At 56.5% G+C, this 25,073-nt stretch overlaps 1 protein-coding gene across 2 annotated transcripts in view; it reads left to right on the top strand.

The window, feature by feature from the left end:
* SLIT1 (slit guidance ligand 1) overlaps positions 1-24,838 on the top strand; it is a 140,425-nt gene extending 115,587 nt beyond the window's left edge. The window contains exons 23-37 of one of the 2 annotated variants that reach the window (XR_014796751.1): positions 1,364-1,435; positions 3,006-3,077; positions 3,881-3,952; positions 11,338-11,501; positions 13,256-13,380; positions 13,524-13,621; positions 17,047-17,186; positions 17,369-17,462; positions 18,319-18,456; positions 19,719-19,956; positions 20,771-20,901; positions 21,306-21,460; positions 22,476-22,764; positions 23,264-24,148; positions 24,184-24,486. Coding sequence is in view for 1 of the 2 variants with exons in the window: in XM_084903500.1 (XP_084759626.1) it covers positions 1,364-1,435; positions 3,006-3,077; positions 3,881-3,952; positions 11,338-11,501; positions 13,256-13,380; positions 13,524-13,621; positions 17,047-17,186; positions 17,369-17,462; positions 18,319-18,456; positions 19,719-19,956; positions 20,771-20,901; positions 21,306-21,460; positions 22,476-22,764; positions 23,264-23,475; positions 24,344-24,582 (2,239 nt within the window). In the remaining variant the exon portion in view is untranslated. Of the gene's footprint in view, positions 1-1,363; positions 1,436-3,005; positions 3,078-3,880; positions 3,953-11,337; positions 11,502-13,255; positions 13,381-13,523; positions 13,622-17,046; positions 17,187-17,368; positions 17,463-18,318; positions 18,457-19,718; positions 19,957-20,770; positions 20,902-21,305; positions 21,461-22,475; positions 22,765-23,263; positions 24,149-24,183 lie in introns of both variants that reach the window. The other variant, XM_084903500.1, reaches the window with a different exon arrangement.
* The last annotated feature ends 235 nt before the right edge of the window (positions 24,839-25,073 follow it).

Below are 25,073 nucleotides of genomic sequence, written 5' to 3'. Positions count from 1 at the left end.
GCTGGTTTGGCTTAGTGCATGTTGACCTGTGGACTGAAGGGTCCCCGGTTCGACTCCAATCAAGAGCACGTAACTCAGTGGCAAGCTCCTCTCAGGCCTGGGCCGTGATCAGGGAGCGTGCAGGAGGCAACCAATCAATGTGTTTCTCTCACATCATTATTTCTCTCTGTCTTTCCCTCTCTCTTCCATTCTCCCTAAAAATCAGTGTGAAAATATCCTCAGGTGAGGATTAAAAAAAAACCCCAACAAAACAAAACCAACAAAAACAAAATAAACCTCAGAACAAATTAGCTCCTCTTAGCCTTCCATCTTAATTAGCACCGCCCTTCAGTTGCTTTATCTGCCCATTGGCCAGATTCTACCAAAAAAGAAGTCCCCAAAACACTCCATCTTAGTGTGGCTGGGAGCAGTGCTATGCCGAGTGTGGTCTGTGGGCCGGTAGCAGCCCAAGCAGTGTTTGCACTAGGTCCACACTCGGTTAGGAACTTGCCCGGAATGTGAACCCACATTTCGCTTCCTTCATTGAGGAAGTCTAGCTCTGAAGACAATGTTAGCTGCAGTTGGTCGTGTTTAGTGTCCTAGAGATCACATTTTGGCACAAGTTCCTTGTATGGAATATTCGTGTCAAGGACTGACTACTTAGAGTAGCACTGGCGGAGAGGGAGAGGGAGAGAGAGGAAGAAACATTAATGATGAGAGAGAATCATTTGATCGGCTGCCTCCTGCACGACCCACTCTGGGAATTGACCCTGCAACACAGGCATGTGCCCTGATCAGGAATTGAACTGTGATGTGACCTCCTGGTTCATAGGTCGATGCTCAACCACTGAGCCACGCTGGGTGACTTACAGAATTTTTTAAAAAATATATATTTTATTGATTTTGTACAGAGAGGAAGGGAGAGAGATAGAGTTAGAAACATCGATGAGAGAGAGTCATCGATCAGCTGCCTCTTGCACACCCCCTACTAGGGATATGCCCGCAACCAAGGTACATGCCCTTGACGGGAATCGAACCCGGGACCTTTCAGTCCCCAACCTGACGCTCTATCCATTGAGCCAAACCGGTTTCAGCGACTTACAGAATTTTGACTGTTTATCTGTCTTTGCTTACATTCTAGCAAGTGTGTGTTGACTGTTCCAATGTGTGTGTGTCAGGGGTGGGGGGCGGGGGAGAGGAGAAGTAGGGAGGTGGGGGGAGTGATGTGGTGACAGAGGGCCCAAGAGAGAGACAGCCTTCTCGGTCTGATGTGAGGCAGCTCCACCAGGGGCTCAGATGCACTTGAGAAGCAAGGCGGGGAGGAGGACTAACGTCGGGGCAGTTCTTACGATGAAACCATCTGCCGGGCTCTCGTCTTTTCCAGGGACCTGAGTAACAACAAGATCAGCTCCTTAAGCAACTCCTCCTTCACCAACATGAGCCAGCTGACCACTCTGTGAGTCCCAGCGCGGGTGGAGGGCTTTCCCCAGCCGGTCACTCATACGTGTCACAGGCAGACGCCCTCACCTGCCGGGGGGGAGGGGTGTCAGGGCCTGCCAGCCGAAAACACTCTTAAAAAATATTTTTTATTGTGAAATACAACATATATATATATATATATATATATATATATATATATATATATATATATGAGAGAGAGAGAGAGAAGTGAAAAAATGTAAGCATACAGTTTAACAAATAATCGTAAATCTAGCACCCATGTGTAAATTCCTAAGGCAAAAAATTAGAACACAGCTAGCACCCCATAACCCACCCTGTTTTTACGCCTCCCTTCTCCACTCAGGGTGGCCCTGACCCTGACTTCTATGATGATCACTTCTTCAGTCTTTATGGAGTTGCCATCTAGAAATTCATTTCTACACAATGAACTGTAATTTCCCCCACGTTTAACCTTATATAAATTGCAGTAGACAGAATATATGCCATGGTGTCTGTGAGACACACTTGTGTTGTGTGAAGCTGTGGTCTGCTCACTTTCACGGCTGTATGGCACTCCTCGTAGGAAAATGCCGTGCTTCCCTCACCCATTCTCCTGCTGATGGATATGTGGGTTGTTTCCAGTTTGTCCTACTGTGAACACTGACTCTTGGAACATGTGTGTGCCCATAATACAATGATGGTTTTAATTCTATTCCAAGAAAGCATTAACAAGCACCCCTTATGTTTACCTGGAGCTTAAGAGTGTATCTCAGTTTGCAGATGCTGTGCCCACAATTCTGAACTCCCCCTTCGGGTCTCCTGCGGCCACACAGGAGAGCCAGGACGGGGTCCTGAGCCAGCCAGGCCGCAGGAGCGGGATAGGGGACCGAGGCCTCCATGGCAGGTTCCCCCACCGCACTCATCTGCCCCAGGGTCAGCTTACCAGTCAGCCGGTTCCCTTTTCAGAGTCTTCCTGAGCCTGTGTGTGAGCTGCCACGGTCTGGGGCAGTGGTTGCCAACCTTTCGAACCTCATGGACCACCAGTGCTCCTCAGACCCCCAGTTGGCGATAGCTGGTCTAGGGTTCTCTACCAGGGCTGACACTGCCCTCAGGGGACACTTGGCAATGTCTGAAACATCTCAGTGGTCACAGCAGGAGGAAGGTGTGGGACTGGGAGAGGGGGCTCCTGGCATCTCGTGGGCAGAGGCCAGGGGTGCTTCCCACAAGGCCCCGGCCAGCCCCCAAACCAAGAACTGTCCGCGGTGCTGAGCTGAGATGAGCTGGTCCAAGGGGCCTGGCTGCTGCAGGGAAACAGCCCTGTCCTGGGGTAGGAGCGGCTCCTGCCTCTTAGTATTTTAAAAACAGCTTTACTGAGGTGCGGTTAACACACAGAAACCTGCACATACTTCATTGTATCATTTGACGCACTTTGCCTTACCCTCACACCCATGGAGCCACCACCACGATCAAGATAGTGACCAGAAGTCTCCTCCGTGGGCCCTGATTATCCTCTCGCCCTCCCAGCCCCACAGCCCAGGCAAACACCAATTCTTTTTCTTTCCTCCCTCCCTCCCTCCCTCCCCCAGGATCCTCAGCTACAACGCCCTCCAGTGCATCCCTCCGCTGGCCTTCCAGGGGCTGCGCTCCCTGCGTCTGCTGTAAGTCCCCCGCTTCATTCCTCCTGGGAAATCTCCCCGCGGAGGGCCCCGCCGCCCACTCAGTGGGGAGCCATGTCCCAGGGTCGGGGGCCCCAGCAGGGCCAACCGTGTCCAAAGGTGGGAGGCCAGTCCACTCTCATGAAGCCCGAAAGGCGCCCGAGGAATGAAGGAGAAAGTAGCTGAGAAATGGGGCTGCTGTCTCCCCCAGTTGTGTTTACAGAGTGTGTGTGTGTGTGTGTGTGTGTGTGTGTGTGTGTGCCATCTGAGATAAGGCAGCGTCTTATTTGAAAGCGTCTCCTGTTCAGATGGAGAGTGTTGCAAGGTTCACGAACCTTTTCTGAGAATTCCCACTGCGAGGCTTTGCCCTGTGATCAAAGCCCTCTGTCACGCCCATTACGATGGCCCCTCGTGTGCCCACGCACACACATCCTCTGGGGCTCCATCCGGGGCAAGGTGACATTGTTCACCCCCACGTATGGCCTGTGTACTGGCTGCCTCGCCTAGAAAAAGCCCGCCCTCAGGCCCCTGGCTGCACGCATTCCATTTGTTACGTCAACAGAGATGGAGCCGAGCTATTGATGATGGAAAAACAGAGTCCCCAGGAGGGCTGAGGGGCAGGGTGGTCTTCCCGGAGAGGAGGGCTCCCGCTCGCTGCCTGTGGCCAGCAGGGTAGGCTCCATCTCTGAGGTGGGCCATCTCCCTCCCAGCACCACGCCCCTCTCTGCAGAGGGTGGCACCCACCCTCCACCCGTCCTCCAGGCTCCGTCTTCCCTGGAGGCGCCCACAGCCTCTTCTCTCCTCAGGTCCCTGCACGGCAACGACATCTCCACCCTCCCAGAGGGCATCTTCGCAGACGTGACCTCCCTGTCCCACCTGTAAGTACCTCCCGCCCCAGTCTCGGGGCCCCTTTGGATTTAAACGGAATTTGGCTTCCAAGAAAGACCCTGTCTCCTCAGGCAATCAGAATTGGTTGCTTTTACCCTGGAACCGATTTAGCTTGTGAACATCACATGCTCCCCATCACAGACCCTCACACATCCAGGGTTTCATCCGTCACAACGATGGAATTTGAGAACAGTTCTTCACAAGCATCAGTACAAGCAGTAAGGACCATTTGCTGGTCGCCAAGCACTTTACTGGCATAAGCTTTTCTTAAAAGGCAGTGCACTCACAGTTCCTCAAAAAGCTCACTGTAGAATTACTGTGCAATCCCGCAGTTCCATCCTAAGTATGTACCTAAGAGAATGGACAGCACGGACCCCGATACGTGTGCACCCATGCTCCTAGCAGCAAAATTCACACACTTGCCAAAAGGCAAAAACAGTCCACGTGTCCATCAACAGATAGATGGACCAACAAAATGTGGTATATGCGTACTATAGGATTGTGTTCAGCCATGAAAAGGAAGGGTGACATATATTGTTACAACATGGACAGAACCTTGAAGACAAGCTCAGTGAAGTAACCCAGACATAAAAGGACACATATTGCATGGCCCCACTTCTCAGAATACCCAGGATGGTCCATTCACAGCCATGGAAAGGAGAAGGTGGTTGCCAGGTGCTGGGAGCAGGGGGTGGGGAAATGTTTTTAATGGATAGAGTCTCTGCTTGGGGTGATGAAACAGTTTTGAACCAGATAGTAGTGATAGTTGCATAACATTGTGAGTGTAACTGATACCACTGAATTGCACACTTAAAATTATTCAAATGGCAAATTTTTTTTTTTTTCTAGAGAGACATAGAGGAAGGGGGGGGGGGGAGAGGAAGAGAGAGAAATATCGATTTGTTGTCCTACTTATGTATGCATTCATTGGTTGATTCTTGTGTGTAACCTTGGCGTATCAGGATGGTGCTCTAACCAACTACCCGGCCAGGGCTTCAAACGGCACATTTCGTGTTAAATGTATTTTACCCCAATCAAAAAAGTGAAGACATGAAAAAGCAGTAGCCAGTTCTGGAGGTGAGGCCAGGCACAGAGCATTCTCTCCTGGAGTCTCAGCTACAGTTCGACAAGACCGCGTTCAGGCCAGATGGACTGTGGCTAGGCCCCTGGGTGTCACTGCATCCCCGTGCTCTTTGCCCCACACCCAAGTGCCCAGGGCCTCAGGGGGCAGGCACCCCTTCTGGGGTCCCCAGCATCTCTACTTGAGTTCATTCACTCAACAACCTCACTCACTGGATTTTCTCAGTTCTAATGCTCACCTTTTCCACATTTTAATCTCTGAAATCAGAGTGTACCTTACAAGTGGCCTCTATATTTAATACTAGAGGTCCTTTGCACAAAATTCGTACATGGTGTGGGGCGTGGGGAGGGGGGGGCATCCCTCAGTCCTGCCTGCACCCTCTCCAATCCAGGACCCCTCGAGGAATGTCCGACTGCCAGTTTAGGCCCGACCCCATTGGCAGTAGGACATCGTTCTCACAATCTGGGACCACGGGCTCCTAACTGCTCACTTGCCTGCCTGAGAGCTCCTAACTGCTTCTGTCTGCCAGCCTGATGCCCCTAACTGCCCTCCCCTGCCAGCTTGATTGCTCCTAACTGCCTCTGCCTCGGCCCCTGCCACCGTGGCTTTGTCTGGAAGGATGTCTGCTTTAATTAGCAAATTACTCTTTTATTAGTATAAATGGTAATATTTCTCCACCCTGCCCAATCAGTAGTATATCTAACAATCTTAGACTTGAGGAAATGATAGTGTCATTCATTGAGGATGTCCTTTGGACAGATAATTGGCTACATGTGACTACTTTATCTGTGGTGTGTTGTTTACTTTATGACCAAAATGAGAAGAATGTTTTCTGCTCTGTGTCAGCTGTACAAATTTTGGCGGGGACCTACTTGAGCTCACACAGGATCCCTCTGGGCTCAGGGGGAAGAGTGCAGTGATTGGTTATTGATGTCTGCCACGGGAGTAGAATGGGTGACAGACAGGTTCTGTCCTGGTGGGTGGGATTTGTTATTTCCATTTTACAGTCCCGGGCACTGAAAAGTTCAGCAAAGTCCCTAGGTCATAAAGCCAGGAAATGACAGAGACAGGATTTGAGCGTAGGTGTGTCTGATTCCAAAGCTCCTTGTGTATTCTTAATTGCTCCAATAACTACGCCGAGAGTAACCACAGTGAGTCACGTGCTAAACCACCTACGTGAGGTTCCTGCCCTCCGTGACCATCTGGGCTGCTATTAAACGATTCAGAGGCGGCGGTGACTAACTCCGGGGACTCTGAGGAGCGTCACGGAGGAGGTGCCACTTACATTGCCACTGGGAAGGGACGAGGCATTTGCCATTTGGAGAAGAAGGGAAGGGCGTTCCCGGATGCTGTGTTGTCCAGCACAGGGCGTAGGGGGGTTGATTGGGTGAGGCGTGTGGGGTGGGAAGAGACGAACCTAGAAAGGGGCCTTGGGATTCCATTGGGAAGGTCTTTGCGCCGTGTAAGGAGTTTGGTTCTAACATGCCACTGCTCTGGGCTTTACTGTTCTGCACGTCCGTCTGCTCTGTTTATCTTTATAGCTACTTCGAGGTCAGCTCATCTTCTGTCCACTTGTCCGTCTATCCGTCCATCAGCAAATATTCACTGTGTCCGGTGAACCCGTGCCAAGGTTCTCCAACAGCGTTCTTCAATTCTATAATCTGGCATTCTGTTGCCTCTAATCTGCTGCATGCTGGAAAGTTAAGTTTCCGAATTCATTGAGAATGTGGCATGAAATGATCAAACAATGCCCATATGATAGAATGGCGAGCCGCTGGTGGTGATTACGACACTGGGATTTAGTATTTGAATAGAATACTAAAGAAGATGGCCCCCCTCTCATTTCAAAGATGTACATATAAAACCACAGGAATGGGGAGGGAGGAAACCTATGGACATTAAATCAGTTACATTCAAGGGATGCTAGGTGATGCTTTTCTTCTTGAATTTGCTTTCATGCTCATAGGCAGGCATTCACTCAGCAAACATCGAGGCCACCTGCTGGCCTCTGCCCTCCTGGCCCAGCAGAAGGAGACAGTGAGGTGCACACACAAGCTGCCTGGGAGGGGAGGGGCTCAGGCAGAGGAGGTCTTGGAGCGTAGTAGGCTCTAAGCCCCGCAGCTGGCGCCTCTGTGATCGGCCACAGGGAGGCTATTTTGGTCCCAGTGACATGAACAGAAGTCCGGCAGGGCCTTGGCATGAACACACCTAATATCTACTGTCTCAGCTATTTCCCAGTTCTGCCCAAGACCAGCAGCACAGGTTATTTATATGTTTACTGGAGACGGACTCCACAGTCCTGTGGATGGACGGGCGGCCTGGCTGCCGGGCCTGTGGCTCTCCGCTCCCCGCTGAGTTCACAGAGGTTTTCATTGGGAAAAACCGGCCCCGAGTGAAAGGGAACCACTGCTACTACCGAACAGCCACAGGAACCAGCCTCGAATACATTAAAGCTTGAGATATTGAGTTCATGTGTGGTTTGGAGTCTGCTCCATGCAGAAACAAGGAAAACAGGAGTCAGTCAAGCCAGAATTTAGAGTTTTGAATAACTTTATATTGACTGTTATATACTAGAGTCCCAGCGCATGAAATTCATACACTGGGGGGAGGGTATCCCTCAACCCATCCTGCACCCTCTTCAATATGGGACCCCTCCAGGGATGTCCAACCAACAGTCGGACATCCCTCTCACAATCTGGGACTACTGGCTCCCAACCACTCGCCTGCCTGCCTGATTGCCCCTAACTGCTTCTGCCTGCCAGCCTGATCACCCCCTAACTACTCCCCTGCTGGCCTGATTGATTCCTAACTGCTCCCCTGTAGGCCCAATCGCCCCCAACTGCCCTCCCTTGCCAGCCCATTCACCCTCAACTGCCCTTCCCTGCCAGCCTGGTCACCCCTAACTGCTCTCCCCTGCAGGCCTGGTCATCCCCAACTTCCCTCCCCTGCTGGCCTGATCGCCCACAACTGCCCTCCCTTGCTGGCAATCTTGTGCTGGCCATCTTGTGACCACATGGGGGTGGCCATCTTGTGTGAGAGTGTGATGGTCAATTTGCATATTACCTCTCTATTATATATGTATATATGTAAGTATGTTTTTATTGATTTCAGAGAGGAAGGGAGAGAGAAAGATAGAAACATCAATGATGAGAATCATTGTTCAGCTACCTCCTGCATGCCCCATCACTGGAGATGGAGCCTGCAACCCAGACATGTGCCCTCACTGGGAATTGAACAGTGATCTTCTGGTCAACCACTGAGCCACACTGGCTGGGCTTGACTATTATTATTTATTATTATTTTTATATTAACAGTAGAAAAGAGACACATATTTGAGGTGCAACTTTGCTGCCATTATTTCGGGGGTGGGGGCGGGGAGAACATCTGTGGGAATTAGGATGATCCTACCACAGGTCAAGGGCCTCAGATTCAGTCTCTTTGGCTTTTTCTGTAAATGAGCTACAGGACTGAAAGAAGAGGCCATTCCTAATAACTTTGACACTCGCGGCTCATTACCAGACCACAGCGTGCTACAAAATATATTTTAAAATAAACTTATCTTATGAATAACATAATCACATTTCTTTGCACTTGTTACGTTAAACATATTAATGTGGTAAATGCAAACATCTTCAGTACACCAAGATGTTCATACTCCTGTTATTTAAAAAAGTATCTTTTTAAAACACACTGGACCTTCAAAGACTCAGTGTCGGAGCTTCCTCTACCTCTGAGAGGCCCTAGTTCTGTTCAGCGGGAAGAGGAAAGTGCCCCCTGACCCATTCGTCCGGATGGATGCTGTTAGCAAATCAGGACAGAAAAGAACTCAGTACTCGTCGAGGCTGAACTGGCTTTCCTTTCCAAGCTGCGCGCTACTCCCTCTGTGCTATCTCGGGTTCTGTGTGCCTGTCTCTCCCCCCTCCAGACTGCAGGCTCTTTATTGAACCATAAAGTGAGCCCCAGAGATGGAGAGCAAGCGCTCACGGTCACCAGGCCACGAGCAGCTGCGGGCCTGCGCCCCTGTCTGGCTCGGCCTACTTTGTGAGCCGCACACTCAGCAGGGGTGCCATTGGGGGAATTCCTGCTGGGAGTGGCTGCTGCTCTCGTCAGACCGCACACAGCTCAGGGGGAGCCGCCGCCTCTGAATTGCCCAGAAGCCGGTGGAAAACGGCGGGGCCTGCCTATTAGCTAGTGAACAGGTGCTCACTCTCATCCGCCTCCTCCAGCCTCAGAGTTTCAGAATCATGCTGATACACCAGGCACAAAGCGCTGAGGTGTTTCTGTTTGCCGGGTCAAAGCCCTCTGGTTCCTCAAGGTCCCCAAGCCACGTCTTGCTCATCTCTCTGTCTCGCGGCGGTCCGGTGAGATGATGATGAGCTTGCCCACCGGCTTGTCAAACACTGAGGGTGGCCGGCTGCAGTGCTGGGCGGGGCCGCGGGACAGGCCCACGTGGCTTCACAGTGTTGGTGTCTGTAAGTTTGCATGCCCTGACTTGGAGGGCAGCTGGTAGTATTGTTTTTGTTTTTATAATATATTTTATTGATTTTTTTAAAAAATATATTTTATTGATTTTTTTTTACAGAGAGGAGGAGAGAGGGATAGAGAGCTAGAAACATCGATGAGAGAGAAACATCGACCAGCTGCCTCCTGCACACCCCCCACCGGTGATGTGCCCGCAACCAATGTACATGCCCCCGACCGGAATCGAACCTGGGACCTTTCAGTCCGCAGACAGACGCTCTACCACTGAGCCAAACCAGCCTCGGCATATTTTATTGATTTTTTACAGAGAGGAAGAGAGAGGGATAGTTAGAAACATCGATGAGAGAGAAACATCAATCAGCTGCCTTCTGCACACCTCCTACTGGGGAAGTGCCCACAACCAAGATACATGCCCTTGACCTGAATCGAACCTGGGACCTTTCAGTCTACAGGCCGACGCTCTGTCCACTGAGCCAAGCCGGTTTCGGTAACTTTGGGGTTTTTACACGCATTTCCTCTGCCACCTGAACCCTCCTCCTAGGCGTCTGATCTCGAGAAACATTCCCTTCACCAAGAGGCACATACGTACATGTGTGTTGCCGGCCGCTGGAAGCGGCCAGAAGGCCCGGCACGGAGCAGGGCTCACTGGGCCCCGAGGCTCCGTTCTGGGGGATGGCTGTGGAGCCGTCTGACAAAATGAGGTGGATTCCTATACACCGACCGGGAAAGGCCTCCAGGGCGTGCTGTTTAGTAGCAGGAAGCAAGCTGCTCAGGAATGGCGTCGGGTGGGTGGGTGGAATCGGTGGTTGATGTGTGTGAGGAGGGGCAAAGGCTGGGAAGCCGCCAGCTGAAGCGTGGTGACATATCCCGCTGTGGTGGGCCGGGGCCGGGGCGTGGGCTGCTTTGTAAGGCGGATGCAGGTTTACGGAAGCCGGTGCCGAGCAGCCTTCCCCTCACACACCGAGCTGCGGGCGGCACCGCGGCACAGACGCCTGCCTGCCCTCGTGCAGGGGAAGCTGGGCGGTGAGCTCCCAGAAACGGAGCGCCGAGTCAGAAGGCAGCTGCGCCGGTCACCGGACAGACAGCCACAGAATCCCTCTCGTCGCTGTCATTCCACTTCGCACTCCATCGGGGACGTCGTACGCGCCTTTAAAAAAATCCAGTGAAATTCCTGACATTAATTAACCATTTTGCTGTGTACAGTTCAGTGGCACACAGCGCCTTCACAGTGCAGTGTGAGGCAGACTGTGGTCTGCAGCGTCTGATAGAGGTTTATAGGGAGAATGCATCAAGAGCCCCCCTCCCCCCGTTTGGTTAAGAATGAGAAGGAAAATGAAAGGGTGTGAGCTTCAGAGGCAGACAGTCTGGGCCTGGACCCGGGACGGCCCGTCGCTGGCTGTGTGACCACAGGAGGCCGGTTCCCACGTCTGTGGGACGGAGAAGGCCCTCCCGGCGGGGCTCTGAGCGGGTCAGGTGCTCGGCCGTGGGGAGAGCAGGTGTGGATGTTGGCTCCTCTCTCCTCCGTGCACCTGGAGGCAGTGCATTCAGGGGCTCTGGCCTCCACAGCTGAGTTCAAGTCCCCCCTCCCCGCTTTCTCTGTGCAGTCTTAGGCAGGGGCCTCCACCTTCTGAGCCTCAGTGTCAGCATGTATGTAACACACGTGTAGGGCTTGAAACGGTGCTGGTGACACATACACGACCGTGAAAGCAGGACTGCTGCCAGCCCCTGGTGTCGTGCCCTGCACCCGAGGTGCCCCAGGAGGAAGGGCCCCAGGGAGCTGTATGTAATACGTGTCTCTCCGCTCTGACCCAGGGCCATCGGGGCCAACCCTCTGCACTGTGACTGCCGCCTCCGCTGGCTGTCCAGCTGGGTGAAGACGGGCTACAAGGAACCAGGCATTGCCCGCTGCGCCGGGCCCCCGGACATGGAGGGCAAACTGCTCCTCACCACGCCCGCCAAGAAGTTTGAATGCCAAGGTGAGCCGAGGAGGGGGTGCAGGGTGGCGGGCGCATCCCCACCTCCCTTGGCGGGCGGCCCCAGGACCTGCCTGACCCTGGCTGGGCCTCCGGGGAGCCCGTGGCGGGGGACGGGCTGGGGGAGTGGCCAGGTGGCAGCCATGAGGCACCTGCGGCTTGTTAACGCGACTGCCTTCTGGCCCTGACGTAACAAGGAGGGGAGAAGCCGGTCAGAGATCTCAGGCTGTTGGGGCTGTAATCCCTCCCGGGGGCTGTGTGAGGAAAGTAAAATCAGCAGCAGCAGTTTGGGAAGCTCAGGCCTCTCAGCACAGCGAGCACTCAGGCTTCCCTGCGGCAGGAATTGTGCTCAGCGATTAGCTCAAACCCTGAGCTCCATGACCAGCCGCCACTCTCCTGGCGTTTGTAGAAACACAGGGATGGAGGCTCCTCCCGCTTTGCTCTGAAGGCGCCTCACCCTGGGCAGCTGTAAATAAGTGCTTGTTCGGGGATGGGTGGACTGACGGACAGCCCGAGCCCCAGGAGCCCCACTGAGCAGAGGGAGGTGCTGAGTGGCTGCCCCAGGCCCAGCTTTGTGCACCGGGTGGGGGCAGCTGGGGGTGGGGGGTGAGGTGAGCACACTAGAGGCTGGGCCTGGGGCAGGGTGCTGCCCTCTGCAAGCTGGGAGACCCCCACCGGAGACCCCCACGGGCAGTGAAAGTGACAGCCATAGGTGAAGGAGGCGCCGGGCCACCCGGCGTGCAGAATGCTGTCACAGGGGTGACCGTGCTGAGGCCCCGACATGTGGCTTAGCTGTTGGGCCGTGGGGAGCAGGCCAACTCATGTTGAAACACTTGCTCCGGATTGATGTAGCTGGGTAATGTTGGTACAGGTGGGAGTTATGTTTTAAAAACGTTTTATTGAAATGTAACATGCATAACAGGACAGTACACAGATCATCAGTGAGTGGCTCACTGGATTTTCACAAACTGAGCGTGTTTCTGTGTCTGCTCACACGCATGCCTTTGAGCAGCGCGGAGAGCTGGCCGTTCCAGAGGAAAACCAGTTAGTCCTCAGAGGAAAACTAGTGATCTGGCTGCTCTTCCCGATGGCTCTTGCCAGGTCCTAATGCCCCTGCAGGAGGTGCCGCTCGCCTACCTCCAAGTTCAGGGAAGGTGACCAGAGAGTCTGGGGGCGCTGGGGAAGGCCATGCTCGGAGCTGGGGAGGTGCTGGGAGGCGGCCCTTCCCCTTTGGCCTCGGAGACAATCAGCTTCAAGGCGCACGGGCCTTTTCCTCCTCGGTGTGGCCTCCTCGTGAAGCCGCCTGCCTCCCTGCGGAGGCCCCCCTTGCTTTCCTGGTTAGCAGGTGGCAGGGCTGGGGTGGCTGCCTCAGACGGTGTGGGGCACCCAGAAAAGGTCATCGGACTTCAGTAGCAGCGACTATGGCGCCCTCACACAGATGCCCTACCCCGACCGCCATGCGAGGGCTCCTGAGGCGGCAGCACCAGCGTTGAGCGCTCTCTGCGGATCAGCTCACCTAGTCCTCATGACCCCACGGGGCGGGGCTGTTCCCCATTTTACGGAGGAGGAAAGGCTAGCGGGGGTGGAGGGGTGGCTGTGAAAGAAGGATGAACGGGACTCAGAGGAAATGGCAACAGTTTCCTTGGGCTTCCCACTACCCACCTCTGAAGGGCCAGGAGTACAGGGGCCGGGGGAGAGAGGGAGAGAGGATGGGGCCTACCCCCTCCTCCTTACAGGACCCCCTCCCTTTGCCTCAGGTCCCCCCACTCTGGCTGTCCAGGCCAAGTGTGACCCCTGCTTGTCCAGCCCGTGCCGGAACCAGGGCAGCTGCCAGAACGACCCCCTCCAGGGGTACAGGTGCGCCTGCCCTGGCGGCTACAAGGTGAGTGAGGCCGGGCGGGGCAGGCGGGCCGCTGGGAGGAGCGGATGCAGCGGTAACACCTGGGGCGCAGGCCGCGCTGCGAGGGGCGGCCGGCCGCTGGCTCGCAGGGGCCCCGGGGTCCCCATCGCGGACTCTCTCCCCAGGGCCGGGACTGCGAGGTGCCCCTGGCCAGCTGCGCCAGCGGCCCCTGTGAGAACGGCGGGACCTGCCACCAGCAGGAGGGCGAGGACGCCGGCTTCACGTGAGTCACCTGGAGGGGCCCAAACCCGGGGCGGTGCCGAGGGGACCCAGCTCCCACGCTCCGCTGCCCTCCTCCTCCAAACGGATCGGCCTCCCGCCATCCTCTGTGCTGGGGAGGAGAGGGAGGCTGGGCGCAGAGGGAGCAGACGCTCACTAGAAACCGTTCCAGGGCACCAGCCGTGCCCAGTGCCCGGAGCAGCGGGAGCCGGCAGGAGGGGGCGCTGGGGCTGGGGGCCAGGCTGCCTGCTCCTGCTCAGGCCACTCGCTGTCCCTGGTGCCAGGTGCCAGGACAGGCTTTTGAAGGCACCGGGACCCCGTGGCCAAGAACATATGCAGTGACGCTGCCTAGGGGCAGTTTGGCGACATTTTAAGCCCCTGTAATCTCTGCTGGCCTTTAATAGATGTCCAACACCTGCTGGTTGTACCAATGCTGCCTGAAGGCAGGGCCCTTAGCCAGCTCTTCCCAGTCAAGCCACCAACCCACCCCCGAAGACAGCAGCCCCCCCCAAAGGCGGAGCAAGCCCTGGTCCTGCCCCGGAGTCTCCACACACATCTCATGTCTCATGGTCTGGCTTCCCCCGGCTCAGGGCAGGTGGCCCTCTCTCGGGATGGAATCCCAGCGCTGCCATGACCATGCAAACACCCTTCCCCCGCCCTGGCCTGCTACCCCAGGGCCCCTCCGTGTACACCCCAGAGCTCTCCTGGACCCAGAGGTTTTCTGAAAAAAAAAAAACTTGATATTTAGTTGCTGAAAATAAATTGGCTCTGTATTTACAGGCAGAAATGGCCAGCGCTGTCTCTGCAAGCCCCAATTACCAGGTGTAAAAAGGAAAGCACTCAACGGCCTCTCAGCCCATGGTTGCCTTGGCAACGGTGCCCTTACAATAGGCTCCATCCTCCTGTGGGCTCCTGGGAGGGGGTGTCTGTGGAGCGTGGAGGGGCCGAAAGGACACCCACAAACACTCCCCCTGCTGGGCAGAGAGGGGTACCGCAGGGATGGCCCCCTCACACCTAGCAGCCCTACAGATTGGGGGCCTCTGGGTGGGCCCTCCGGGTAGAAAGGGGGTGCCTCTCTGAGTTACCCCTCAGCCTTGAGGCTTATAAGAGCCTTCTCAGAAATGCAACGCTGACCACCTCAGCCTTCTTAAACCCCTCTATGGGCCCCACCCCCATGTATGGGGGGCGGGGGGGGGGGGGATTAAACTCCAGGACATGTCCCATGACCGTGGGCTTCAAGCCTTTTTAAAACTATATATATTCTCATACATTTTTAGATTGACAGCTAAAATTTGTCATTGTACGCTTAGTTTTTTGTTGTAAAGGAAGTCATTTTCAGGACACAGTAAATATTAATATTTGAAAATAAACCTATCACTCTTTTATTGTTCTCCAATGTAATCTAACTAGCACAGCAATTGGTTGTTGTTGTTGTTAATCCTCACCTGAGGATACTTTCTCCATTACTTACTTATTAGAGTAGGAGGGAGGGAGGGAGGGAAGAGAGAGAGAGAGAGAGAGAGAGAGAGAGAGGGAGAGAGAGAGAGGAGCATTGATGTGAGAGAGACACATCCATTGGTTGCCTCCCACACTCTCCCTGACCCAACTGGATCAAGCCTGCAACTTTTGGTATTCGGGCTGACGCTCCAACCACTGGGCAACACCGGCCAGAGCAGCATAGCAATTTGATACCAGTAAAAACTTACACAAATAAGCTGCTCTGTTACCGTTGGAATATTTGCCTTTTCTTCTTGTACCAGTATTACCATTACTCCCCACCCCACCATCTTTCTAATGTAATCTGTCTGCACGCAAGGGGAGGTTTTTCTGGAGCCCCGCCATGAGTCTTCACCACCAAGATGGGTGTGTAAGTGTAAACTTAAAATGGTCTTTATTTCTTGTGACCATTAGCCTCTGATTATATATATAACATTTTGCATTGAGTTATCATGACAATTATCGATAATATACAATCAATCAAAACAACATTACAGCCCTAACCGGTTTGGCTCAGTGGATAGAGCAACGGCCTGCGGACTCAAGGGTCCCAGGTTCGATTCCAGTCAAGGGCATGTACCTTGGTTGCAGGCACATCCCCAGCAGGGAGTGTGCAGGAGGCAGCTGATTGATGTTTCTCTCTCATCAATGTTTCTAACTCTCTATCCATCTCTCTTCCCCTCTCTAAAAAAATCAATAAAATATATTAAAAACACACACCTACACACACAAAAAAAACCCCACATTACAACATCACTGTATTACAACATTTGATTGATAGTGATTACAGATAAAAGTAGAATTTTTTAGACTCATCTCTGGGTGAGATAGAGCTTTATACATAGAGCTATCAATGCTGAGAAAGTCTGTTCTCATAAATAAACAGATGAGATTAGGAGTTTTATTATAGCCATGTCACTCATGCCTTTGAAATCCTCCCGAGTCTATATGCCAAAAAGCCTGGTGTAATACGTCATCAAAACTATTTTTAACGCCTCCCCGCTGACACTCCATGAGGCCTTCCTTCGCTTATTTTTACCACGTGGGACTGGAAACCTCTTGACTTTCAGAAGCCGTTTGTTCATTCGCCTTTAAAATAAGGTGACCAGACATCCTGCTTTTGGCGGGACAGTCCCGATTTGTTATATCAGGACTGTCCCACCAAAAGCGGGACATCTGGTCACCTTACTTTAAAACATCAGTATTCCTAATTGTCCCTTTAACTGGAGCCCCATGATTATAGGCCCCAGGCATGTCCACTCCCCCCGGACTTGGGCTGGGAGGGGTGTGTGCTTTTGGGGAGCTCTGGGGCCTGTCAGAGGGAAGAGTCCCTGCAGAACTTGTGGGCCTGACAGTCCATTTCTCGGACCTCTCTGACCCCAGCCCTGAGAGAGCCCCAGTGCCCAGGGGAGAGGGACTGGTGTGCAGATCACTGCTCTCCAGTGCTCCCACAGCCTGCTCTGCCCCATTCTCATTGGGTCCCTGAGGTCCGTGCTCCCCAAGGCCAGAACTGTCTGCACGATCAGGACCCCTCCCAGAGCTCTGGCCTTAGGTCTTCTCCAGGCTTTTGCTCATGCCGCTGTCCCCACTGTCTTCCCCTCCATTCCTGCGCTCCCCTGTCAGGGTCCTGGATTCATCACCACCTCCTCCAGGAAGCCCACCCTCACCACTCCCCCGAGGAGGAGCTAGGTGCTGCCCCGTGGTTCCCCCTCCCCGGCCTCTGTGCTGCACTATCCTGACGCTCACTGCCTCTCCTCTGATTGGTCTCATCTCCCCACAAGGCTGAGAGTCCCACAAGTGCTGGGCTGATCTTGTTCACCTTTAACCCCCAGCATCCGGCAAAGGCCTGGCCGTGAGTAGGTGCCAAAACCCTGGGATGATACTGACTAGTGGCCCTGGGCCCACCTGCTTCCCCCTCCTCCCCGGCCCCAGGTGCTCCTGTCCGGCGGGCTTTGAAGGACCCACCTGTGGGGTGAACACGGACGACTGTGTGGAGCACGCCTGTGCCAATGGAGGCGTCTGTGTGGACGGCCTGGGCAACTACACCTGCCAGTGCCCCCTGCAGTATGCGGGTATGCGGGGATCGCGTGTCTGTGGGGAAGTGAGGGCCGGCCTGCACGCCCTGAACCCCGTTCCTGTGACGGTGGGGGCCCTGCCTCAGTGTCCGCAGGAGGCGTCTGCTGGGCGGCTGCCTGGCAGGGTGCGGAGTGGGCGGGGCAGCTTCTCTCCTGCTTCCCTCTGGTTCTCTCTGCAGGAAGGGCCTGTGAGCAGCTGGTGGACTTCTGCTCCCCGGACTTGAACCCGTGCCAGCACGAGGCCCAGTGTGTGGGCACCCCGGATGGGCCCAGGTAAGTGTTGTTCATTAGAGGAGGCAGAGAGAGAGAAGAGGGCATTCCAGAACCAACAGGGGTGGAGGGAAGGGGATGAAGGTGGGGGCGCTGGTGGCATGAGGGTTGCTGCCGGTGGAGAAGGTCTGTGCATCTTGCAAGGGAAGGGGTTGGAGGAGTGTGCCCTTTATTTGAAGGGTCTGGGTTGGATTTTTGGCGGGAATGGGTTTTTGGGGGAGCAGTGAGGTACAGTGCAAGCAGGGAGCTGGAGGTTGGCTTGGAGTCAGACACGGACAGAGAGGTGGGCCAGGAGGCTGGGCTGGTGGAATTGGGGGGGCTGGGGTGGAGGGCAGGATGAGCTCCATGATGGGAGCCATGTGCTGAGCAGCTGGGTAGGCCTGGCTGTGCTGTTGGTGGTGAATCTGGGTCCTCTCTGACAAGATCCCCATCTCCTCCTCCTGCAGGGGGCCCACCCCACCCACTAGAGCTCTACCAACCCGCACAAGCTCTCTGAAAGGGCCCCAGGTCAGGCGGGGGCATCGTCATACCCAGGGCTCTGGATGACCTCCGGGGGACCCCATAGACTAGGGGTGTCGAACTCAATCAGAGAAGGGGCCAAAATCTAAAATCCAGCCTAAATCGCGGGCCGAATGGTTTACTGAACAGTCATAAACTGACAATGTCATAAACTGACAGCGGAGTGCAGTGATGACAGCGCGGTGCGGGCCACATTGCAAGGCCTGGCGGGCTGGATTTGGCCCGCGGGCCTTGTGTTTGACACATGTGCCATAGACCCACAGGGCCTCCAGGTTTGGTCACACCCAGACACCGGGCTGCAGAGGCTCCTGGCTGACTGCCCGCCCCTGCCCACCTCCAGGTGTGAGTGTGCACCAGGCTACTCGGGCGCCAACTGCAGTGAGAACCAGGACGACTGCAGAGCCCACCGCTGCCAGAACGGGGCCCAGTGTGTCGACGAAGTGAACAGCTACTCCTGCCTCTGTGCCCAGGGCTACAGGTGAGAGGCCCTGCACACACCCAGCGGCCGGGGGCCGACTCCCCCTAGCCCTTGGCCCCGGGCTGGCAGAAGCCCCAGACAGGGTTAGCGGGAGGGAGGGAGAGGGGGAGGGGAGGGTGCGAGCCTGGGTGTCGGGTCCTGGCTTAACCGTGGCTACAGCCGTCACAGCCCTGTGGCTTTGGGAAAGTGACTGAGCCGTGCAGAGCAGAGGCAGAGGGGGCCTAGCCTTTGGCAGAGGGCGTGGGCAGTGGGTACGGAGAAGTGGGCAGCTCCCTCTCCCATACTGCTCAGGGGGCCTCTGACATCACAACCTGCCGTAGAGGTCATTGACTTTGCATCTTGGCTCCTCCTTCTGACCGCCCACCTCCCACGAATTGCTTAGATGTTTTTTTGTTTTTCTTTTCAGTTTTATTGAGCTGTCATTCACATATGATACAATTATCTGATTAAAATGTACAAGTCAGTGGCTCTTAGTGTATGTCCAGAGTTGCGCTTCATTGTAGGACCACCCATTTCAGAACGTTTCATTACTCCAGGAACTCCACACCTCTTATCGATCACCTTAAGGCTCCTTCATCTCAGCTCTAGGCAACCACTAATCTAACATCTGTGTGTACAGATTTGCTTATTCTGGATGTTCCTATAAAGAGAAGTATACAATCTGTGGTCCTTTATAACTGCCCTTCACTTAGAACCATGTTTTTGAGGGTCATCCATGTGGTAGCATGTATCAGAACTTTGTTCCTTTTTATGGCTAATAGTCCATGGTAGGGATCTACCACATTTATTGATCCATCTGTCTATCTGGATTGCTTACACTTCTGGCTGTTGTGGATACTAATGCTACAGATGGTTGTAGCGGCGATCAGAACCACCCTTGGTAGTCCTGTTCCCTCTTTTCTTCCTTTTGAGTCTTCCCTCTTCTGCTTGTCTTAAGTCTCATTTTTCTTTCCTGTAAAATGAGACATGAGCAACTCTTAAACTTTAATGAGCCCACGCGTCACCTGGCAAGCTGTGAAAGAGCAGATTCAGCAGGTTTCCCGCTTCGGACGGTCAGTGCCCGGGTGACATCGATGTTCCTCCCCACCCTCCTGGCCCTTCGTTCTCTCGGGAAAAGGTCCATTAGGAGCATTTTCTGTCGTCGCCTTAAGGATCCGGTTTCCCAAGATGCTTAGTGCGAGCATCTCTCCCAGACCTGGGGGAGGAAGATGCCCTCCTGCCCCTCTCCCGGCCCTGTCTGACCTGCGTCCTCTCCCTCTCAGCGGGCCGCTCTGTGAGACCCCTCCCCGCCCAGCTGCCCCCAGGAGCCCCTGCGAGGGGACCGAGTGCCAGAACGGCGCCAACTGCGTGGACCAGGGCAGCCGGCCCGTGTGCCAGTGCCTCCCGGGCTTCGGCGGCCCCGAGTGCGAGAAGTTGCTCAGTGTCAACTTCGTGGACCGGGACACGTACCTGCAGTTCACGGACCTGCAGAACTGGCCGCGGGCCAACATCACGCTGCAGGTGGGTGCCCGGGGCACGGCCACAAAGGGGGGTCAGGCGGGGGGTGGGGGGGGGGAATCCCTGGCCTCAGGTCAGAGATTCAGGCACATCCCTGCCCAGGACAACGGGAGGCCCCTGGGTAGGTCAGAGTCTTTGGATGTGGGTGTCAGCATCGCAGCATGAAGCCGTTTAAGCAGGATGGGAAAGGTTATTGGGATATAAATCCAATCTCAAAGAGGAGCCGTGGGGGGTGGGGGGTGGTCTCGTGGGTGACTAGACCCAGAAAACCAAGCTTTCCAGGATCCTTTCCCACCATCTCGTCTCAACGCCCCCTCGCCTCACCTCCAGTGCGCCAACAGGCTTTTGTTCCTGTGCCTGGAGCGAGGCCAGGTTAACTCCCAGCTTACGTTCCTGCGGTCCCCTTGGATGTCTTACACATCTACCTCCTGAGGTGCCGTCAGGTTTGGGGCGCTGGCTGTCAGAGAGCCTTCCTGAGCGTGTCCTCTCTGTAGTGCCCTGACCCCAAGGCAGTTCGTTCCCTGAGGCCCACAGAGGTGGCCCCACTGCATGGCTGACTTCCTTCTCCAGCAGGTGGTCTGAGGGCTCTCACCTGCTCCTCCTGGCACGCTGGCCCCTCTGCCCTCTGCTGCCTGGCCCTGGCCACGCTGTCAGCGGACAGGGTTTACACCCGGGGCTGCCAGCCTGTCAGCGCCCCTTGGAGGACAGGTCCCCTGGGCAGGCAGGCGCACCCACATCTCTCTTCCCCGCCCGCCGGCCTGTGCTGCTGCGGGGGGTGGGGTGGGGTTGGAGGGACAGTGAGTGCCTTGCTCCTCAGGTCTCCACGGCGGAGGACAACGGGATCCTGCTGTACAACGGGGACAACGACCACATCGCCGTGGAGCTGTACCAGGGCCACGTGCGTGTCAGCTACGACCCTGGCAGCTCCCCCAGCTCCGCCATCTACAGGTGGGGCTCCCTCAGGCCCGGCGGCCGCTCTGGGGCGGGGGTGTCTCCTGGGCCCAGAGCAGGTCATTGATAGGACCTCCAGAACCCGGGCTGCCCGAGAGGAGAGGGCGCGTGAACCAGGAGTACAGCCCAGCGCAGTCCTTCCCCTCCCACCACCCCTCCCAGGGTGCCTCTGAGTGGGGAGGAGGAGGGGACTGATGAGGGTGGAAACACCGGCCCCCAACATCTCAGCTTTCCCCGGGGGAGCAGGGGAGGCCGGACCATGGGCCACCAGGTCCCAGGCTCCCCGCAGAGAGGTGTGGTCCCCTGGGAAGCAGCTGCTGGACCCATGGCAGGGTGCCCGGAAAGGGATGGGCCACACTGAAGCTCACCCTCTGGGGTGGGGGCACCCCCTCTGCTTCCAGTGCTGAGACCATCAACGACGGGCAGTTCCACACTGTGGAGCTGGTCACCTTCGACCAGATGGTGAACCTCTCCATTGACGGCGGCAGCCCCATGACCATGGACAACTTCGGCAAACACTACACCCTCAACAGCGAGGCCCCCCTCTACGTGGGAGGTGAGGACCGGCTCTGCCCCGGCCTCGCCATCAGGGGACGGGGTAGCCTTTCCAGGGGGCGCTCTGTCGCTCTGGGGCCAGGAGGCGGGACCCAGGGCACAGGACTGTGGGGACATTGCCGGGGTGTGTGTGTGGGGGGAGGGGGGGGGTTAGTGACTGGCCAAGCTGCAGGTGGATTGTGTTCCCTTGCCAGGAGCCAGGCTGCTGGCCCCAGCCCACACTGACGACGGAGGAGGCATGCCTGGGTTGGGATGGAGGCCTGACCCAGGCGGGGAGGGGAGCGGGGGAGAGGTGGGGCATGCTGAAATTTCCCTAGCTGCCTTTTACACTGTGGGCCTCATTCTTGGCTTCGGGGTCCATCCTCAGCTTGGGTCCTTGGAGGCCCAGAGCTGCTGCAGGAGGCTCAGGCCCAGGTCCCTGCATGAACTGGGGATTACCCAGCTGGCCTTACAGGCTTTGCAGCTAATGGGCCCTGGCCACCACTTGTGGGCATTTCCGGGCCCAGAGAGCAGGTTCCCAGAGGCAGAGGGGTCTCTCAGCGCTGTGCAGGGCCTGGCCGAGAGGGTGGCAGTGGAGGGATGGAGAACCAGGGTTTACTAGTCCTGCAACCTTGGGCAAGTCACTGAGCACTTGGGGCCTAGCAGCTCCTAGCTCAGGGGTCGCTGTGAGTAGTGACCACAGAAGCAGGTGACCGAGGACCACACAACACAGTCCTTTGCTGCCTTTGGGAATAAAAACAGGAAGAAACCCCGGGCCAGCACAGCCGGACGGAGACACCGGGCCTCCAGTGTCAGCTGTCTGCTGCCAGGCCTGGCTCCCCCGCCCTGGACACGGGAAGGCAGCTTTTCCATTTCTTTGGGGGAAGGAGTCTGCACCCTCCACGGTGGCAGAGGAGCTTGGCCCAGGGTTTCAGGGACAGGACAGAGGCCACGGGCAAGAGGGAAGCCTGGGCAGGTGCCCCGCAGACCTCAGAGGTCGGTGCTAGCTCAGTCTGCCCCCCCCCCCCCCCCCCCAGGGATGCCGGTGGACGTGAACTCGGCCGCCTTCCGCCTGTGGCAGATCCTCAATGGCACCAGCTTCCACGGGTGCATCCGAAACCTGTACATCAACAACGAGCTGCAGGATTTCACCAAGACGCGCATGAAGCCGGGCGTGGTGCCGGGCTGCGAGCCCTGCCGGAAGCTCTTCTGCTTGCATGGCATCTGCCAGCCCAACGCCACCCCCGGGCCCGTGTGCCACTGCGAGGCCGGCTGGGGGGGCCCGCACTGCGACCAGCCAGCCGACGGCCCCTGTCACGGCCACAAGTGAGTCTGCGCTGGGCTCGGGGGGCCCTCCCGCCTTTGTCCCCCTCCTCCTCCCCCCGCAGGGTCCCTTCCACTCCCTTCCTTGCGAGTTCCCTTTCCCTGTGGCGAGGAAAGATAATAGTCCTAACGCCCAAAGTCAGAACACGTGGCCTAACAGGGGTTTATTATATTTTTCTGGGTTTCTCTTTTTAATAACAGGAAAGGTCTGTGGGGACAAGCACAGACCCACATTTTATTTATTTAATTTTTTTTAAGGCTGCTTGTTCTATTTTTATTTATTTTTTAAATTTCTTTATTGATTAAGGCATCACATATTTGTCCTCAACCCCCCCCCCTCCCCGTTCCAATCCCCACCCCTCCCCACAGACCCACGTGTTGCGTCCTGGGTCTCAGTCTGGGGACCAGGAGAGCACCCGTGACGCCGAGGCCGGGGGTGGGTGCCGGGGCAGGCGGGGGCTGGCCCCGGCCGGTCCTCACGCGCTTTCCTCTGTCCCTGCAGGTGTGTCCACGGGAAGTGCGTGCCCCTGGATGCTCTGTCCTACAGCTGCCAGTGCCAGGAGGGGTTCTCGGGGGCCCTGTGCCACCAGGCCGGGGCTCCCGCAGACCCGTGTGGGGGCCTGCAGTGCCTGCACGGCCACTGCCAGGCCTCGGCCACCAAGGGGGCGCACTGTGTGTGTGACCCCGGCTTTTTGGGCGAGCTTTGTGAGCAAGGTCAGGGGCCCCCCTCCTGATGTGCCCTCTCCAGGGTCCCTCCCACAACTGGTTTTAGCAACTTGGTTGTTTCTTCCTCTCAACCCAGCAACCCCTCTGTGCCCCTGCCCTTCCTGGGGCTCTGGGGCTTTCGTACCCCACCCCTGCTCTCTGGGCTCCAAGTCCCCCCCACACACACACACACACAGGGCCCCCATCTCGCCTGGCCCAGCTTTTCCTGCAGCCCCGCGTCTGGGGTCAGTGCCCCGCTGGCTGGGATTTCTCTCACAGACGAGATCTGGTTACAGCTCCTGTTCAGACCTCTGCATCGTGGCCCCATCACCTTGGGACCTGGGAGCAGCAGAAGCCTGAGGGTTGGGGACCCCTTCCCAGGCCTGGTCTGCAGATTGAGATGCTTCTGCTGGAATGGAGAGCACTTTGAGGGGGCAGGGTGTCGCAGGGCAGGGGTGTCTTGAGGAATCCAGAACTCAGGCATTTAGGGTCCCGAGGCCACACCCTCCCAGCCAAATTCCTCCTCCAGCAGTGGGGAGCACCCCCCCCCCAAGTTGCTGTCTGGCAGCGGCATCTGTGCTGGGGGCCCTGGCAGCTAGAAAGTCCCTCCTTCCCCGGACCGCTCGGTGGCCAGGCGGAAGCTGAGCATGTGCATGGTGGGCGGGTGTGTGTGTGTGTGTGTGTGTGTGTGTGTGTGTGTGTGTGTGTTGGGGACAGGGTGGGCTCTGAGAGCTAGAGGACCGTCCAAGGATGCCGCCCTCCACCTCCCCGTTCCCCTCTCCCCTCTCCCCTCTCTCCTCCTCCTGCTCCTGCCTCCCGGGGCAGTGCTGGCCCATAGTTGTCCCTGAGGCTTTCTCTTGGTGTCTGTCCCATCCAGAGTCCGAGTGCCGGGGGGACCCTGTCCGGGACTTTCACCAGGTCCAGAGGGGCTATGCCATCTGCCAGACCACGCGCCCGCTGTCGTGGGTGGAGTGCCGGGGCCCCTGCCCGGGCCGGGGCTGCTGCCAGGGCCTGCGGCTGAAGCGGAGGAAGTTCACCTTCGAGTGCAGCGACGGCACTTCCTTCGCGGAGGAGGTGGAGAAGCCCACCAAGTGTGGCTGTGCCCCCTGCGCGTAGCGCCCGGCGCCCAGGGGAGGGGGGCTGGCGAGAAGCATGGCCGCCAGGAGGCCTGGGCTGGGGTCGGCCGTCGCCAGGTGGCTCCTGGATGGTGGACCCTCTTGGGTGGGCTGGGGCCACCTCTTAGGGGCCAGGCAGCTTTTCTCAAGCGGAACCCGCGCAGCTGGGCCGAGCGGGTGGGCGAGTCTCGGCTGCAGACCGCCCTCTTGGGAAGTGCCTTGCACAGAGAGGCACTTAATAAACGTTGTTGAATGAACGTGTGTGTGAGGTCAGGCCAAGAAGCGCAGAATGGTGACGCTCCCTCCTTGCCTGCTACCTGGCTCTGAAGAGGGGACTGCCCCCCGCAAACCAGCCGTCCCTCATGTCTGCAGTGCATGCTGGCCCAGAACCCCTGCCCCCTGCAGAGCCCTGAAGGCCTCCCAGCCTCCCAACCTGACTGCTGCTTCTGCTACAGCGTCTGCAGCAGGAAGCCAGGCTGCGGAGGGGGAAGG

This window comes from Pipistrellus hanaki (genome assembly GCF_964339955.1).
Source record: "Pipistrellus hanaki genome assembly, chromosome: 14".
NCBI classification, from domain to species: domain Eukaryota; kingdom Metazoa; phylum Chordata; class Mammalia; order Chiroptera; family Vespertilionidae; genus Pipistrellus; species Pipistrellus hanaki.
Note: the sequence above shows the minus strand (reverse complement) of the source record. Positions and strands in the feature narration are given on the sequence as shown.